The 16,349-nt window shown below is 42.3% G+C and overlaps 1 protein-coding gene across 1 annotated transcript in view; it reads right to left on the bottom strand.

Moving 5' to 3' along the window:
• Positions 1 to 9,150: 9,150 nt before the first annotated feature.
• LOC140476804 (fibrocystin-L-like) overlaps positions 9,151 to 16,349 on the bottom strand; it is a 233,128-nt gene continuing 225,929 nt past the window's right edge. Inside the window, exons 75-79 of the mRNA XM_072569598.1 lie at positions 13,022 to 13,168; positions 12,667 to 12,820; positions 11,734 to 11,943; positions 10,866 to 11,003; positions 9,151 to 10,091 (exon numbers count right to left, since the gene is read on the bottom strand). Of these exons, the coding sequence (XP_072425699.1) occupies positions 10,888 to 11,003; positions 11,734 to 11,943; positions 12,667 to 12,820; positions 13,022 to 13,168 (627 nt within the window). The 3' untranslated portion in view covers positions 9,151 to 10,091; positions 10,866 to 10,887. The remainder of the gene's footprint in view (positions 10,092 to 10,865; positions 11,004 to 11,733; positions 11,944 to 12,666; positions 12,821 to 13,021; positions 13,169 to 16,349) is intronic.

Below are 16,349 nucleotides of genomic sequence, written 5' to 3'. Positions count from 1 at the left end.
ATCCAAAGATGTGCAGGTTAGGTGGATTGGCCATGCTAAAGTGCTCATAGTGTCCAGGCTAGCTGGACTAGCCATGGGAAATGCAAGGATACAGGGACAGAGTAGTGGGGTGGGTCTGGGTGGGATGTTGTCTGGAGGGTCGGTGTGGACTCAATGGGCCAACAGTTTTCACACTGTTGGTATTCTGTAATTCTACCAATGGCATAGCTTTGAGGTGAAAGCAGAAAGATTTAAAAGGGATCTGAGGGGCATGTTTTTCACCCAGAGGGTGGTGCGTGTATGGAATGAGCTGCCAGAGGAAATGGTGGAGGCTGGTACAATTACAGCATTTAAAAGGCATCTGGATGGGTATTTGAATAGGGAGGGTTTGGAGGGATATGGGCCAAATGCTGGCAAATGGAGAATGAGATAAATTGAGAATGCCTGGTTGGCATGGACAAGTTTGTCTGAAAGGTCTGGTTCCATGCTGGATATCTCTATACTATCTCCTTTTCCCGAAACAACTCCTTTAGCTCCAAATACTCCCTCATTCTCTGTCTCTCCATTCCCCAATCCCAACTCTCTCCCCTTCTCCAATCCCCCCAACTCTCTACCCCCCCACTCCAATTCGCCATAAATCTCTCTCCCTTTCCAATTCCTGCTATTCTATCCAAGTACACTCCTTTCTTCAATTTCCCTCCACCCCCCTCTCCTAAGCCCTTCTTCTCTTTAAACTAGACCCCATCTCTCTCTCTCTCTCTGAACTCACCTCTCTAAACCCCTCTTGACTCACAGTCACCTCTCTCTACCTCACACACAATGTGCACACAACCTTTACGACCCACCGACATCCTTCGAACAGTGAACCAAACTACAGCAAATCATAACATTAAACCACAATTAAATCTAGGTTGCAAACACATAATCTATTTGAAAGTGATGTGGAGGTGCCAGGATGGGGCTAGTGTGGACAAAATCAGAAGTCGGACAACACCATGTTATGGTCCAACAAGTTTATTTGAAATCACAAGCTTTTGGAGTGTTTTCCCTTTATCAAGTGAAGTGAGAGAAAAGCACACAAGCACAGAATTTATAGGCAGCATGATAAATGGGCAGGGAGATCAAAAGATCATACACCTGTGTGAGTGGAGTGTCGATTGTTCAAATAATAGGTCTCTGCAGGCGATCAAATGTGTCAGTGTGAGTGAAGTGTCAGCAGCTGAATAACAAGCGAAGGGATAACCTAAAATCCAATTAAATGAGGCAGAGAGGTAATTACAAAAACAAATCAGGTGATGCTGGAGACCAAATGACTCAAATAGCTCAATAGGTATGAGTCGCATGCTGAGAGTCTAACCAAAGCGATAAGTTGTCCAAAACTGTACAAACTAGTTAAGGTAGAAAGTTCATAACAATTTATCAAGATAATAGTGTCAAGCAGGACAGTAAGGAAGATTTCACAGATATGGAATGGAGTGGTAGGGTCACATAGTGTGACATGAACCCAAGATCATGTTGATGGTGTCTTCATGGGTATGGAGCTTGGCTATCGGTGGTTCTGCGTTGTTGTGTATCTCGAAGGCTGCCTTGGGGGGACCACTTACCTGAAGATCGGAGGTTGAATGTCCTTGACCGCTCCAGTATTCCCTGACTGGGAGGGTTGCGTGGTGTCCATTCATCTGTTGTCATACTGTCTGCATGGTCTCACCATATATCATGCCTCGTGGCATCCATGCCTACAGCGTATGAGACAGACAACATTGGCCAAATCACATGAGTATCTGCCGTGTATAGGGTGGACAGTGTTCCCATGTGTGATGGTAGTATCCATGTCGTTGACAATAAATATCCAGCCTTCAGGAGAGCATCGACCACAACACCAACACAATCTTGCCATGGCAACCTCCGTAAGACATCTGAGGTCATCAATATGGACAGTACCATCACATGTGGGAATACCATCCACCATATACATGGCAAATACTCATAGACAAACCTTTGATCCCAGGAATTGGCCAAGTAAACCATCTCTGAACTGCATCCGATCTAAGTTTATCCCTGCTTAATAAGGACATTAAAACTGCACGCGATGCTTTCAAATCTTCCCTTATAATTGGCCCATTCTGATGATTTAAAATTGTCCCTTTCTCACTGACTTACAATCAGAGCAAAACAGTCTGTGGTGATAATTTCAGTATCTCTAATATCATTAGAAAATGGAAGTTTCTAGCTCATAACAGCAATGAGAATCACAGCGACAGCTATCCCAATTGTAAAATGGTGAATTCAGTGCCTGTATTAATCTTTTAAAGGTACAATGCCAATGCTGACTGATCTGGGAGCATCCCTTCCTTCCCCTCAACCCTCAGCAGTATCACAACTGTTGTCTCCCTTTTCCTTGACCCTGTTCCTACCTATATCACTGTAAAGAATTAATCAATTGGTTCGGTTGCAGTTAGAATACTGTGCCCACTTTCAGACACCTTTTTTTGAATAGGATTAAAGAGTATGCTAAGGGCATGAATACAAATATCCTTTATTGTCACTTGTTCTCCAGTACAGAAGTACAGTGAATTTACTTTTACAATGGCTGCCTTTTAATGGTGTCATCTTAGGTATAACTTCCTGGGTACAACTCTTGCAGAGTGAGAAAATAGTTTTGTTATATAAAAGAGGGATAAAAGGGAAGCAGTAGCATTGCTTAGTGTGTGAGAATGTGTTAGAAATGAAGTAGTTATAAAATTTTGAGAAGGATTTACATTACAGTCCAGCTCAGTATGTGGCACCCAGCCCAAGTCCAACAACTGTCCCATATTGCTCTAGCCTCCAGTCAGCTCCTCACAGGGACACAACAGCAACAAGGTAACTCACGCTGTATTTGGATTCACTTTACCTTGCACTGCTCTGGGACTTGGCATGCCCCACATGCTACTCCGGGACTCAGGATTCCCTAACTGCCATCGCCCCCCCCACCCCCCCACCCCCCCCCACCACCCCCACCACCACCCCCCCACCCCCCCCCCCCCACCCCACCCCATCAAAATCAAAATCAATTTGATTTTCTCTGGTACTATTAGCTAGAATAAAACATCTGCCATGTCTGTAATTAACTCAAAAATAACTCATTTGTTAGAAGTTGATATTTTCTAATCAACCAGTTCCGAGATGTGAAAACATACCTCTAGAGCAGATGGCTCTGGAAGTCAAGCCTCTTGGTCCAGAGGTAGGGACTATCACTGTGCCATAAGGGTCCTATTTATTAGAAGTAAACTTATTCTTCAAATAAGTGGCACAACCGGTGAGCAATTAAATGACTATATACAATTAGAGTCAAGCATATCATCACATGACAGACAAAACAGGGTGGCACGGTGGCTCAGTGGTTAGCACTGCTGCCTCACAGCACCATGGACCCAGGTTCAATTGCAGCCTCGGGTAACTGTCTGTGTGGAGTTTGCACATTCTCCTCGTGTCTGTGTGGGTTTCCGCCCACCGTCCAATGATGTGCAGGTCTGGTGAATTGGCCATGTTAAATTACCCATAGTGTTAGGTGCATTAGTCAGAGGGGAAGTGGGTCTGTGTGGGTTACTCTTTGGAGGGTTGGTGTGGACTGATTGGGCCGAAGGGCCTGTTTCCACACTGTAGGGAATCTAATCTTAAAAAAAAGACAATGAAATTTTATTGAGATTATTTTGGGCTTTTAAAAATGGTGAAAGGGAATTACCTCTGGACCAAGGGTCCAAACTCAAAGGATTTTGGTCCAGTGACCCTTCCTCAGAACTGATGGTAGCTAGGATAATGTGGGTTTATATACAGAAGACAGGGTGGGGCAAGGGGTAAGGAGTAAACAATAGTTGCCCAAAGAGAGAAAAGAACAGCTGATCAGAAAAAGGAATCAATAATGTTTTGGATGGGAGGGTGAATAGTGTGTGTGTGTCAGGAGGGGGGAGGGTGTGGGTGTAGGGAGCTAAGAAATGGGGAATTCAGGCCCTAAAATTATTGAACTGAATATTGAGTCCAAAGGGCTGCAGGATCCCCAAGTGGAAAATGAGATTTTGTTCTATACCAGCTTACTCTGAGCTTCACTGGAGCACTACAGCAAGTCTGAGACAGAGATGTTGCAAGCTGGAAGAGAGGGGCTGAAGGCAGAAATGCCAGAGATAGGTCAGATTCAACTGAGGGCCCTGTTGATGATGTTGCTGGGATATTCTCGGTTGAGGAAGAAGGTGGACTTTTTGGAGGCTCCCTTGTTGGAGTTGACCTCATCAGAACATATGTGACGGAGATGGAGGAACTGGGAGAATAGAATGGAGTATTTACAGGAAACAGGATGGGAGGATGTATAGTCCAGATCGCTGTGGGAGTCAGTGGGTTTATAGTGGATATTAATGACCAGGTGAAAGTGAGGGCAGGGTGAAAATTGAAAACGAAATCAATGAACACTTCCAATTCCAGATGAGAAAGGGAAGCAGCGCTGATGATGTGGATATATCGGAGAAAGGGTTGTGTTTAGGGGCCAGAATAGGACTGGAACAAGGAATGTTCCACGTACCCCATGAAGAGACAGGCATAACCGGGCCCATGCAAGTGCCCATGGTCACCCCTCTGACCTGGAGAAAATGAGAAGAGTTAAAAGAGAATTTGTTGAGGGGGTGAGGGTGAGCTTGGCCAAGTGGATGAGGATGGTGGTGGGTGGAAGCAGTTGAGGCCTTTGCTCCAGGAAGAAACAGAGATTCCTGAAATCATCCTGGTGGGGATGGACGTGTGAAGGAATTGCACATCATTTGGATACAGAACTGGCTCAAAGGCAGAAAACCGAGGGTAGTGGTGGAGGGTTGTTTTTCAGACTGGAGGCCTGTGACCAGTGGAGTGCCACAAGGATCGGTGCTGGGTCCACTATGTTTCATTATTTATATAAATGATTTGGATGTGAGCATAAGAGGCATTGTTAGTAAGTTTGCTGATGACACCAAAATTGGAGGTGTAGTGGACAGCGAAGAGGGTTACCTCAGATTACAACAGGATCTTGATCAGATGGGCCAATGGGCTGATGGAGTTTAATTTTGATAAATGTGAGGTGCCACATTTTGGGAAAGCAAATCTTAGCAGGATTTATACAATTAATGGTAAGGTCCCATGCAGTGTTGCTGAACAAAGAGACATTGAAGTGCAGGTTCATAGCTCCTTGAAAGTGGAGTCTCAGGTGGATAGGATGGTGAAGAAGGCATTTGATATGCTTTCCTTTATTTGTCAGAGTATTGAGTACAGATTTGGGAGGTCATGTTGCGGCTATACTGGACTTTGGTTAGACCACTGCTGGAATATTGCATGCAATTCTGGTCTCCTTCCTATCAGAAAGATGTTGAAAAGATTTACAAGGATGCTGTCAGGGTTGGAGGATTTGAGCTATAGGGAGAGGTTGAATAGTCTAGGGCTGTTTTCTCTGGTACATCAGAGGCTGAGGGGTGACCTTATAGAAGTTTATAAAATCATGAGGGGCATGGATAGGATAAATAGACAAGATCTTTTCCCTGGGGTTCCTCTTGTCCTTACCTACCATCCCATCAGCATCCACATACAGAAGATCATCAGCCCCCATTTCTGCCATTTCCAGTGAGGTGTCACCACCAGACATATATTTCCCTACCCTCCCTTGTTTGCTTTCCACAGACAGTGTTCTCTCCGGGACACCCCAATCCACTCTTCCTTCACTCCCAATATCCCCATCGTACCTTCCCCTGCAACCATCAAACATGTATCACCTGCCCATTGATCTCCTTCCTCCTCAGTATCCAAGGGCCCAAAATATCTTCCAGGTGAAGCAGCACTTTATCTGCACTTCTCACAATTAGTCTACTGCACTCACTGTTCACAATGCAGCCTCCTTTACATTGGGACAACGAAGTGTAGACTGGGTGACCACTTCGCAGAACATCTATGTTCTGCCCATAAAAAAGACCCCGAGCTTCCAGATGCCTGCCACTTTAACACACAACCCTGTTCACTGGCCAACATCTCTGTCTCAGATTTGCTGCACTACTCCAGCAAAACTCAGTGCAAGCTGGAAGAACAACACCTCACTTACCACTTGGAGATCCTGCAGCCCTCTGGACTCAATATCAAGTTCAATAATTTTAGGGCCTGAACTCCCCCATAACTTAGCTGTCTGCCACACACACCAGGCCTTATTAACACATAATCTGCCAAAAACACTACTATTGTTAGCCACTAACAGACTCCATTAACAGCTATTCACCCTCCTAGCCAGAGCATTATCGACTCCTTTGTCTGTCCAGCTGTTCTTCTCTCTCTTTGGGCTCTATTCCCACCTTAACCCCTGCTCCAACCCTATCCGCTGCATATAAATTGACATTTTCCTGGCTACCATCAGTTCTAAGGGGCACCAGACTGGAAACGTTAATTTTGATTTCTCTTCACGGATGCTGCCAGACCTCATGATCAGTGCTGCTTTATTATAGCTAACGATCATATCTCCTTGGGCTTTAAAAGTTGTAAGTTTTGAGATTTTACTCATTCCTGTGAAATTCGCAAATTGAACAATTCCCTGAAGTGAATTTTACCATGAAATGTAAATGAGAAATTCAAGGTACTTTCTCAAGATTGTTAAGGTGCAAACCCCTAATATTTTACTAAATTGTGAATGAACCCTGACAGGAAAAGCTGTTTGTGCAATGAATTGCATTTTGCATTTCAGCAGGTTTTCTAGTTTTCTGTTTTAACAGTTAATTCCACTGGATCCAGGGATTTGTAAGATTTCCTTGTAGAGTGTTCTAAAGTAAGTATTGCCTCAATTAACAAATGACTATTTTCTAGACATTAATGAGGCCAAATTCGTCTGGGAATTAATCTAAATAACCCATGAAATTTTTATAATTACCTTTAATGACTTGCCCTGCTATTTTTGTATGTGGATCAATTACAGTTTTAAAATGGAGCCATTTATCATTTTATTTTTACATAGAACCTAACAGTGCAACCCTTCAGCCCTCAATGTTGCGCCAACCTGTGAAACCCGTCTGAAGCCCATCTAACCTACACTATTCCATTCTCATCCATATGCCTAACCAATGATCATTTAAATGCCCTTAATGTTGGCGAGTCTACTACTGTTGCAGGCAGTACGTTCCACGCCACCAATTACTCTCTGAGTAAAGAAACTACCTCTGACATCTGTCCTATAACTATCATCCTGCAACTTAAAGCTATGTCCCCTCATGTTAGTCATTGCCATCTGAGGAAAAAGGCTCTCACTGTCCAAAATATCTAACCCTCTGATTATCTTATATGTCTCAAATAAGTCACCTCTCAACCTTCTTCTCTCTAATGAAAACAGCCTCAAGTCCCTCAGCCTTTCCTCATAAGACCTTCCCTCCATACTTGGCAACATCATAATAAATGTCCTTTGAACCCTTTCCAAAGCTTCCACATTCTTCCTATAATGTGGTGACCAGAACTGTATGCAACACACCCAAGTGTGGCACCAGAGTTTTACACAGCTGCAGCATGACCTCATGGTTCCAAAACTCAATCCCTCCACATAAAAGCTAATACACCACATGCCTCTTAACCCTAAATTTTGATAAAATAACTTCAGTAAAAGAAAAGTTAGTTAATTTGTGTGTGCCTGATATTTTATTGAAGAAAAATGACACTAGGATTTTTGTTGATGTGTAGAATACAAGGCCACGTACTACCATTCTGTCCATATCTTGTTGACTGCATGCTCCTTTCCTTTCAAAGCCAAGACTAACTGCAATAATGTAAACTGAAAAAGGAAGTTGCCAGGACATACAGACCTACTGAACATCCTGTATACTGCGGTATAGTTTGGTCTGTGGGATTTTCTGCAAACATGCATGCAGTCTTTTATTTATTCCATTATGCTTTATTGCAGTGATGTTATAAGTGCAGATCTATTCTCCAGTGAACCCAGGCTGTACATAATTTTCATGAAGTTTGAAGCTGATCCAAATATTAGTAGATTGCTCTTTTTTTTGCCAAACAAATTGTTTGTGACAACCGTTGGTGAAAACAGACTGCATTTACTCATTTGTTGCATGTCGGTGACTGAGAACAGACTGTTGCTACATATCTCCCTGTTCTACATCCTAACCTTTGATGTAGCTGCCTGCACGCCAGATGTGGTTTAACGTCTGACAAGATTTGCACTCAGTCTATGGATGCCAAAAATTTCTGCTTTACTGAAGTTACCTACTTCCTGTCCTCTAAATTCAGTTTGCAAACTAGATTTTTAGGAAGTCCAAAAAATTAGAGATAATTAGAGTCAGACAAGAAACATTTAACAGCTTGTGAGTAAGGTGTGACATGCTCAAGGCCCTGGTATGAGACTTTAAGGTGGAAACGTCTGATTCTGTGCTGAGTGCTGTCTGTGAAAACCTTTGTGGTTCCCTTTTGTTTGTGTAGGCTGGTGCTAGTTTTGAACATTTGTTGGGCAAATTACACAGAACCTCATTTACTGTGTTTTCTTTATTCTTACATGGAATGTGGATGTGTCTGGCATTTGTTGTCCATTTCTAACTGCCCTTAAACTGAGTGAATTGCTTAGCTATCTGAGGGGCAATTAAGAGTTGACTGTGGGTCTGGAGTTACGTGGAGGCATGAAACCATGCAAGGATGGTAGATTTCCCTCCTCAAGAGACATTAATAAACCAGATGGTTTTTACAACAATTAATAAGTTGTCACAGTCACCATTACTGAGATCAGTTTTTCATTCCAGATGTACTAATTAAATCTAAATCCCACTAGCTGCCATGATGCGATTTGAACCCATGCCCCAGAGTTAGCCTGGTTATCAGGATTACTAGTCTTTAACAGTGACTATCATAATGCCATGGTCTCCCCTAATCATCTGGTGCAGTTTCTCCCTAATTCTTTTGATAAAAAGATGAGCAGACCATGTGCACCAACCTCAGTCTGCTGGCAGAGTTGGGGGTAGAGCAAAGGAGTTTGTTCAAACTTTCATCACAAGTGCATTGATTCTACAGCCCATGAGACTGACTGACTTTATTTAAAGGCAGCCCTGAATATTAGTAAGCATAAACTCAAGTTATTTATGACCGAATAATGCAATTGATTAAGAATTCTTGCAAAATAAATGCCAAACTCAAAACATTTTAATTGGTATTGTATACTGAAACAGATCATTGTATTTTAATTGAACACAGCCATTCAATGTCATTGTAAACCAAAAATCAAACATTAGCAAAAATGTAAATCAGACCAACATCACTGTCTATCATTGACTTTAGTTGTCTGTGCATCCTCCACATGATGCAAAGTAATGTAATTTGTAAGGATGGACAGTTAACTATTAATTAGTGAGAATTGTGTGTGGACTTACGCTCCTTGTTATGTAACTGTTAGATTAAAGCAGAGAGGTAAACAAAATATTTGAGATTGGGAGAATTGCAACAGTAAAGTACTGGATATAGTTTGGGTATTTAAGGAAATCAACTAAGATTATTCAATATGTAAGCCATGTGCGAACTGGGGAATCCAAATATAACTAATTGGACTTCTGATTAATTATGGATTTCTGAATAATTAAACAGAATCATAGACACCATCATTCATGCCATGTGTTATATGACACACAATTATCAAAATCAATGTGACTTTTGACCTTTCTGTATGTTGATTGGGAAATGAACAGTCAAGTATGTGTTGAGCCAAATATTTACTGAATGATGAGGAATGCCTTCAAATGTCAACATGTGAATGATATGTACCTGGATTGTGCATTGTAATATGTACATTTTTCATTAAAATTAGAGCATTCATCTAAAACGATATCTCTTCTCCCCTTGCCAGCTCCCAACAGCTGCCCCAGCTGGTTCTTAATTTTGATTAAAAACATCGAGAAAATTTGCAGGAGAGTGACTGCCACAATGGTCAGTAAGTTATGAAGACACACACTTGGCAAAGACTAGTTTCATTGGATGATAAATCTGAAGGTTAACCTAATAGAAATCTCACTATTGTGTTGGGTTATAATCAACTTGCCCCGAAAATAAAAGACTGTTAGATTTCATTTGTTGCTTCATTTTCACTCAATTCTGGTTGCTTTCATCTGCAAAAGAATTGAACAGATTCAATTCAGATATTGAATATACTATTTAAATTGATATATGAAATACTGAAACTCAGACTTTAGTATCTTCCTATTAGATACAATCTCCCCAATCAGGTTTACTTGTGGGACTGCCCTATTTTTTTGCTCCATCAACTTCACTCTAATTTCTAGGTTCCCCCACAAAGGATAATGCTGTCCACATCTAGCATCAAGCCCCCCTCAGAATTTGAGATTGGGTGCAGTAAAGTACTGATATAGTTTTGGGTACTTAAGGAGATAAATTAAGGCCATTCAACATATAAGCCATGTGAGAACTGGGGAATTCAAATATAACCGATTGGATTTCTGAGTAATTAAACAGAATCATAGACACCATAATTCGTGCCATGTGTTATATGCCATAGAATTATTCTTCTTTCAGCCCAACCTGAAATATTCCTTATAAGACAACCCCTCCCTCCTCCAAGAATCAGGGGAGTAAATCGTCCATGAACTGCCTCTCAATAACAATCCAACTCCTCAAGATCATAATCTTCCAGGTGACAATCGGTGATGCACCAGGGAGTATAGGGGAACTGGAAAAGATCCCTGTGATTAAGATGGGACAACAGGGCAGACAGGATTCTCTGGTTCAGCTGAAGTTGGGATGAATTAAGGCTTAAAACATTTCACTTGGATATTGGGTGGCTAAAATAGTCAGTGATGAAGTGCTAAGTCTTAACAGTTTATTTTCTTTGTTCAACTGCAACTCGTGTAATGGAGGACATTTACCATGTTTCATGCTTTAAGCTGGTCAGTTTTGCACTGGTGGGAGGTTATGGTCTGGTTTATGACCAGCAACTGTGTCGGCTTGTTTCTTCTCTTGTGTCTCAGGCATGCCAGACACTTGAGTCTTCCTCGTGTTGCCAGCTGCGAGTAAACAGTAAAGCAGTGTGAAAATTCAAAGTCGTGAGCTGGACCATCAACCTTTACTGACCCTCTCTACAGCCCTGGCTGAAGTCACTTTATGTCAATGCATCTCTGCCAGAGCAACTCTGTGTGAGAAACCATTCAGGGGATGAATTAACAACTGGGAGGTGCCCATGCAGAGTGGATTAATATTGTGTGAAACTTATTCACTTATGTCCCTTGCAAAATATACTAAAATGAACCCCCTTTTCAAATGCCCCTCCTCCCACCACACCCTCCAGCACTGATGCCATTGACAAGATGCACTGCAGCAACTTACCTATCCTCCTTTGCGAGCAGCTCCCAAGATTGTCTCTCTAAGTGTTAGAGGTCACAAGGTCAGCCATGGTATTGAAACACTGCCACTTCTAAGCCACACACCCAGCTCAGTTGAAACTTTCTTCGTTGTTGTGACATCAAAGTTATGTAACTCCTTACCTAATACCACTGTTGGTGTCCCTACACTAGACCTACATTGGTTCAAGAAGGCAGCTCACCACTACCACCTCGAGAGCAATTAGGGATGAACAATAAATGCAGTGAAGCCCATATCCTGTGGTGAATGAATGAACGTAAATAGATCACTGCTCTGCCCTAAAATATATCACGTGAACGACAAAAGTCTGCTGTTGATTAACTAAATATAAAGGAATGAAAAAGTATTTCAGTGACAGCTAATTCCTATACCCACCTGTTAATTTCCAGGTTATGCCAGCAACGAGGAGGATGAGCACAAGGCCTCCCACAATGGAGCCACCAATGATGCCCTGTGAATTACTGAGAGCCAAGGATGGGCTGGGGCCTGAGGGATTCCCAGGGCTGTCATTTATTTGTTTCACCGAGAAGGTGCCAGAATAAGTTTTAATCGACCTCAGTTCGAATACTAGTTTGTAGCTGGTACCTGTGACATAATAAAAAAAAAACAGACCAACTGTTTTGGAGCGATATTATCATTTACATAAAATTTGTACAGCACAGAAACAAACCATTTTATTGTCTATGGCATAATGCTCTGATAAATTCTCTGTCCATTTGGAAAAGTAAGTGTTGTGTTAAACAATTCAAATCCTGATTCAATGCACTGAATGAATGTCTGAAAACCTGGGTACAACAAGGAGACTAGTCCAACTTTCAATCAGTGACCCCCCCCCCCCCACCATGCCTGTTCTCCCTTTTGACTGGGATCCCCACTGTTCATTCCAATAGGGCCCTCACCATTCTTTGCTCAAACATGGATATGACCCTTTTTACCCATCCTTCACCATGACCACCCCACCCACCTTTCCCTGGAATCAACAGTGGTGGAATGGGATAGTCAAGTGGTTAAAATAATCTTCCTAATGTGAAAATCCTGCACAACTCCTGACACCTCCCCCCTCCCCGCTTCCCCACTCCGCTCCACTTCACCCTACAGTCAGTAATGTTGTGGGAGGGTGTTGTTGCCTATCTCAATCTGACATAATTTCACTGTCCACGCCAGAAATCTTACAAATGCAGAGAAACAATATGAATGGTCACAGAGTCGGTATGAAACATACTATGTCTAGAAGTTAGAGTTTTACTTTAATTTGGAAACTCTGTACACAATGATGATGTGAGGACCCAAGCTGCAGATTCCACTTACCATTTGTGTTGATGGAAAGGTCTGTGTAGTTTGCCCAACAGCCTTTGAACAAGATACTCGTTGTCCCATTAAGTCCAGTAACAGTCACATTCTGAGAATTCAGGAGAACAGCAACCAACTCCCATGAGGTAACACCCACTGACACACAGTTACCCTGGAACACAGAACAGGGCCATCACATACTGCACTGCGACACTGTACCACAATACTGTGCAGCAGAATGCCACACACAATAGTTTGAACAATGGAGCTATCATTCAGATTTATGTGGCTCACCCACTTTCAAGAACAATTCTTTAAAAAAAATGGCTAATCAATAATGCAAGTTAAGCTTCTCAAATGAAACCAAACTTACAGCATCATCCACCGCCTTCACGCTGGGCTGTTGATTCAACAGTTGCCCGGTTTGTCCAGCAACTGGCTCTCTGACCACAACGAGACCAGTCACAGCAGCCACGTGGTTGGTTCTCACTTCTCTGTTCAGCACTGGTTTTGAAGTCATCTACAGCAACAGAAGCAATAACAGCCTGCGTTTATACTGAGTCTCTGACTGTAAATCCTCCCAAGGTATTTCACAGGAATGTTAAATAGAGTTGGACACCAAGTTAACATAATCAGACATTAGAACATGTCACCAAAAGCTTTGTCGAGTAAGTCAGTTTTAAGGGGCACCTTAAAGGAAGTAGAGTTTTAAAAAGGGAATTCCAGACCCTGTGGTCTGCATGTTGAAGGCAGACATCAGCTGTGGCCTAGTTAAAACCAGGAATGCTTAAGAGGACACGATCAGAAAGTGCAGGTATCTCAAAACCATGAGTTTGGAGGACATTACAGAGATAAGGAGTGATGAGGATTTGAAAACAGGTTTGAGAATTTTAAAAATTAAAATGTTGCTGAACAAATGTAGTTCAGTAAGTGGGTTGGGGGCTGGTGTAGGAAGATGGGTGAATGGAATTTAGGATTAGGATTAGGATTCGGACAGCAGAGTTTTGTCTAATTTCAGGTTTACATCTGGTATGAGACAAGCCAGGGGTGTGTTAGACTAGTCAAGTCTAGAGGTAACAAGGACAAGAATGAGGTTTACACATGATGGGATAAGATAGGGACTTATTCAGAATTTTGCCAAGAAAATTAATTGGTTAATCACAATTGGATTTATTGCAACAAAGACAGTGTTGGAACATATCCATCACTGCTGATGGTTGTGAATCATTGCTGTTATTAAATACGTCTTCCTCTATCAGAACTCACAGCCAGTGATCTTCTAGTGGCGAGTGCTTTTGATACAAGAGAGGAGGTTATCTCCTGTTCAAGTACACTGATTGTGGAAAGGCATCAAGTATATTCATTCATTGTTCAAATAATACATCATTTTGCAACCTCCATTTTGGATGTTGGGGCTGGCACTCACAAAGGCCGTGAATCACCATGATGATTCCAACCAGAATTTGATTGTCATTTATATGAAAGATAGCTGCACCATTTAATGTTTGTTAAATGTCAGGAAAGAACGTCAGCCCTTTTCAATATCGGCGAACATGTAGATAAGATGGGGTCAGGTGGAAATAGGCAGCTTCTGACAATTGGTATTGTAAACTGAGACAGATTTCCAGGGGTGCTGAGCCACTGTACTAATGATGATGCTTTCAATAAGTCCTAAAATTTGTGGAAATCAGAGCAACTAGGAAGAAGTTAAAAGAGAATACTCATCAGATAAAACATGAAACTAACAACATTAGAACAAATGTCTGCCTTTCCTTTCTTATTAGAGACAAAAGAACTGCAAATACTGGAATTCAAGGTAGATAGGCAGGAGGCTGGAAGAACACAGCAAGTCAGGCAGCATCAGGAGGTGGAGAAGTCAATGTTTGGTTGTAACCCTTCTTCAGAACTGGGGGTGGGTATACAAGGAGCTTCAGATAAAGGCAGAGTGGGGGGAGAGGTGAGGTAGGGATGGGTGAATACAGGTAGAGGGTACGACCTGGTTGGTCAATGGGAGGGTCTCAGAAGGGAGGTTATTGGAAATTGGAGAACACAATGTTGAGTCTTCGGCCAAAGGCTGCCCAGGCGGAGGACGGGGTGTTATTCCTCCAATTTGCGGTCTGACTCACTGTGGCAATAGAGGAGCCCAAGGATGGTCATATCAGAAAGGGAATGGGAAGGGGAATTAAAATGGGTGGTGACTGGGAGGTCAGGTCGGCCCCTGCAGGCCCAGTTGAAATGCTTGGCAAAATGTGCCCTGAGTTTACGTTTGGTCTCTCCGATGTAGAGAAGGCTGCATTGGGAGCACTGGGATACAGTAAACTGAGGCAGAGCGGAGAAAAGCACACTATTCAAAATAGGCAGACATTTGGGATGCTTGGGAGTGGAATGTCTCCTCATCCGAGCAGATGCACGGAGGCATTGGGAGAACGGGATGGAGTTCTTGCAGGAGGTGTAGTCCAGATAGTTATGGGATTTTGTGGGTTTACAGTAAATGTCTGCCTGGAGACTGTCACCACAGATAGAAATGGAGAGGTCAAGAATTGGGAGGGAGGTGTCTGAAATGGACCAAGTGAATTTGAGAGCAGGGTGAAAGTTGTGAGTGAAGCCAATGACCTGCTCCCATTCAGCCTGGGTGCAGGATGCTGCACTGATATAGTCATCAATGTAATAGCGGAAGCGTTGGTCACAGTGCCTGTGTAGGTACTGAAGAGGGACTGTTCGACGTGGCCGACAAAGAGGCAGGCGTAGACAGATTTGAGACTTCTCTTTGTGAATAATCTTTTCACGTGTATCTTCCATTATGCAAATTTGCTGAAATTCTTTGAACTCAGCATTTGTGCCATAAAGTCTTATTGCTTTACCTGTCACTCCCAAGTATCATAAGGAGTTTACCAAGTATGTAATACATTACAAGCATAGTATACTCATTTTAGACTATGTAGTCTTGATTATAATATTTCACAGCCTACGTGCCTTTTCAGAACACATATTGTTGAGTAAAGCAATTACATGGAAACGAGGCATTTGGCCTAACCAATCTGTGCTCTTCACATGAGCTCTATCTAACTTCCATATACCTTAATAGTTCTATCTGCTGTTAAATACCGTTTTTTGTGCCCTTCAAACATCCAAAGATATAAAGTCACTGAAACCATCTCCAGAAAGAGATAACAAATACCTGAGGGTACTCTTGTGCAGTTGCTAAATAGACAGCCAAACTTGGATTCTTACAAAGATGCAGATTATTTATTTTACATCTTTCACATGGAATGAATTCCTGGGCATGGTTCTGCCTATTACAAAGGCTGATTTCATCAGTGATATTTGGAGAAGTCTTTTTCTCCACTTTGAGGAATTCAGGCAGAAGTTTGAAAAGCAGCCACAACTTATGAAAAGGGTAAATACCAAGATTCACATCTACATAAATGCCTCCAAAACCAGTTTCAGTTCTCAGTTTTCTAACCAGGCGCAGAGTGTTTCTGATATGAAAGAAACTGGGACGGTGGGGGCGCGGGTGCATGGTGGTGGGTAACCTTTTTACTGAGACAGTTGCGATCAAACCAACCATGTACATTAGCCATTTCAATCCAGATGAGCTGGTGTTCAATTTCTAAACTGGATTTCAACCTCAAAATTTTGTTCCTATCTAAATGGCCAGAGGTCTGGGGCATCTGAACCGACATGCTCACTCAGTATTAAAG

Source organism: Chiloscyllium punctatum, chromosome 5 (genome assembly GCF_047496795.1).
Source record: "Chiloscyllium punctatum isolate Juve2018m chromosome 5, sChiPun1.3, whole genome shotgun sequence".
Lineage (NCBI taxonomy): Eukaryota > Metazoa > Chordata > Chondrichthyes > Orectolobiformes > Hemiscylliidae > Chiloscyllium > Chiloscyllium punctatum.
Note: the sequence above shows the minus strand (reverse complement) of the source record. Positions and strands in the feature narration are given on the sequence as shown.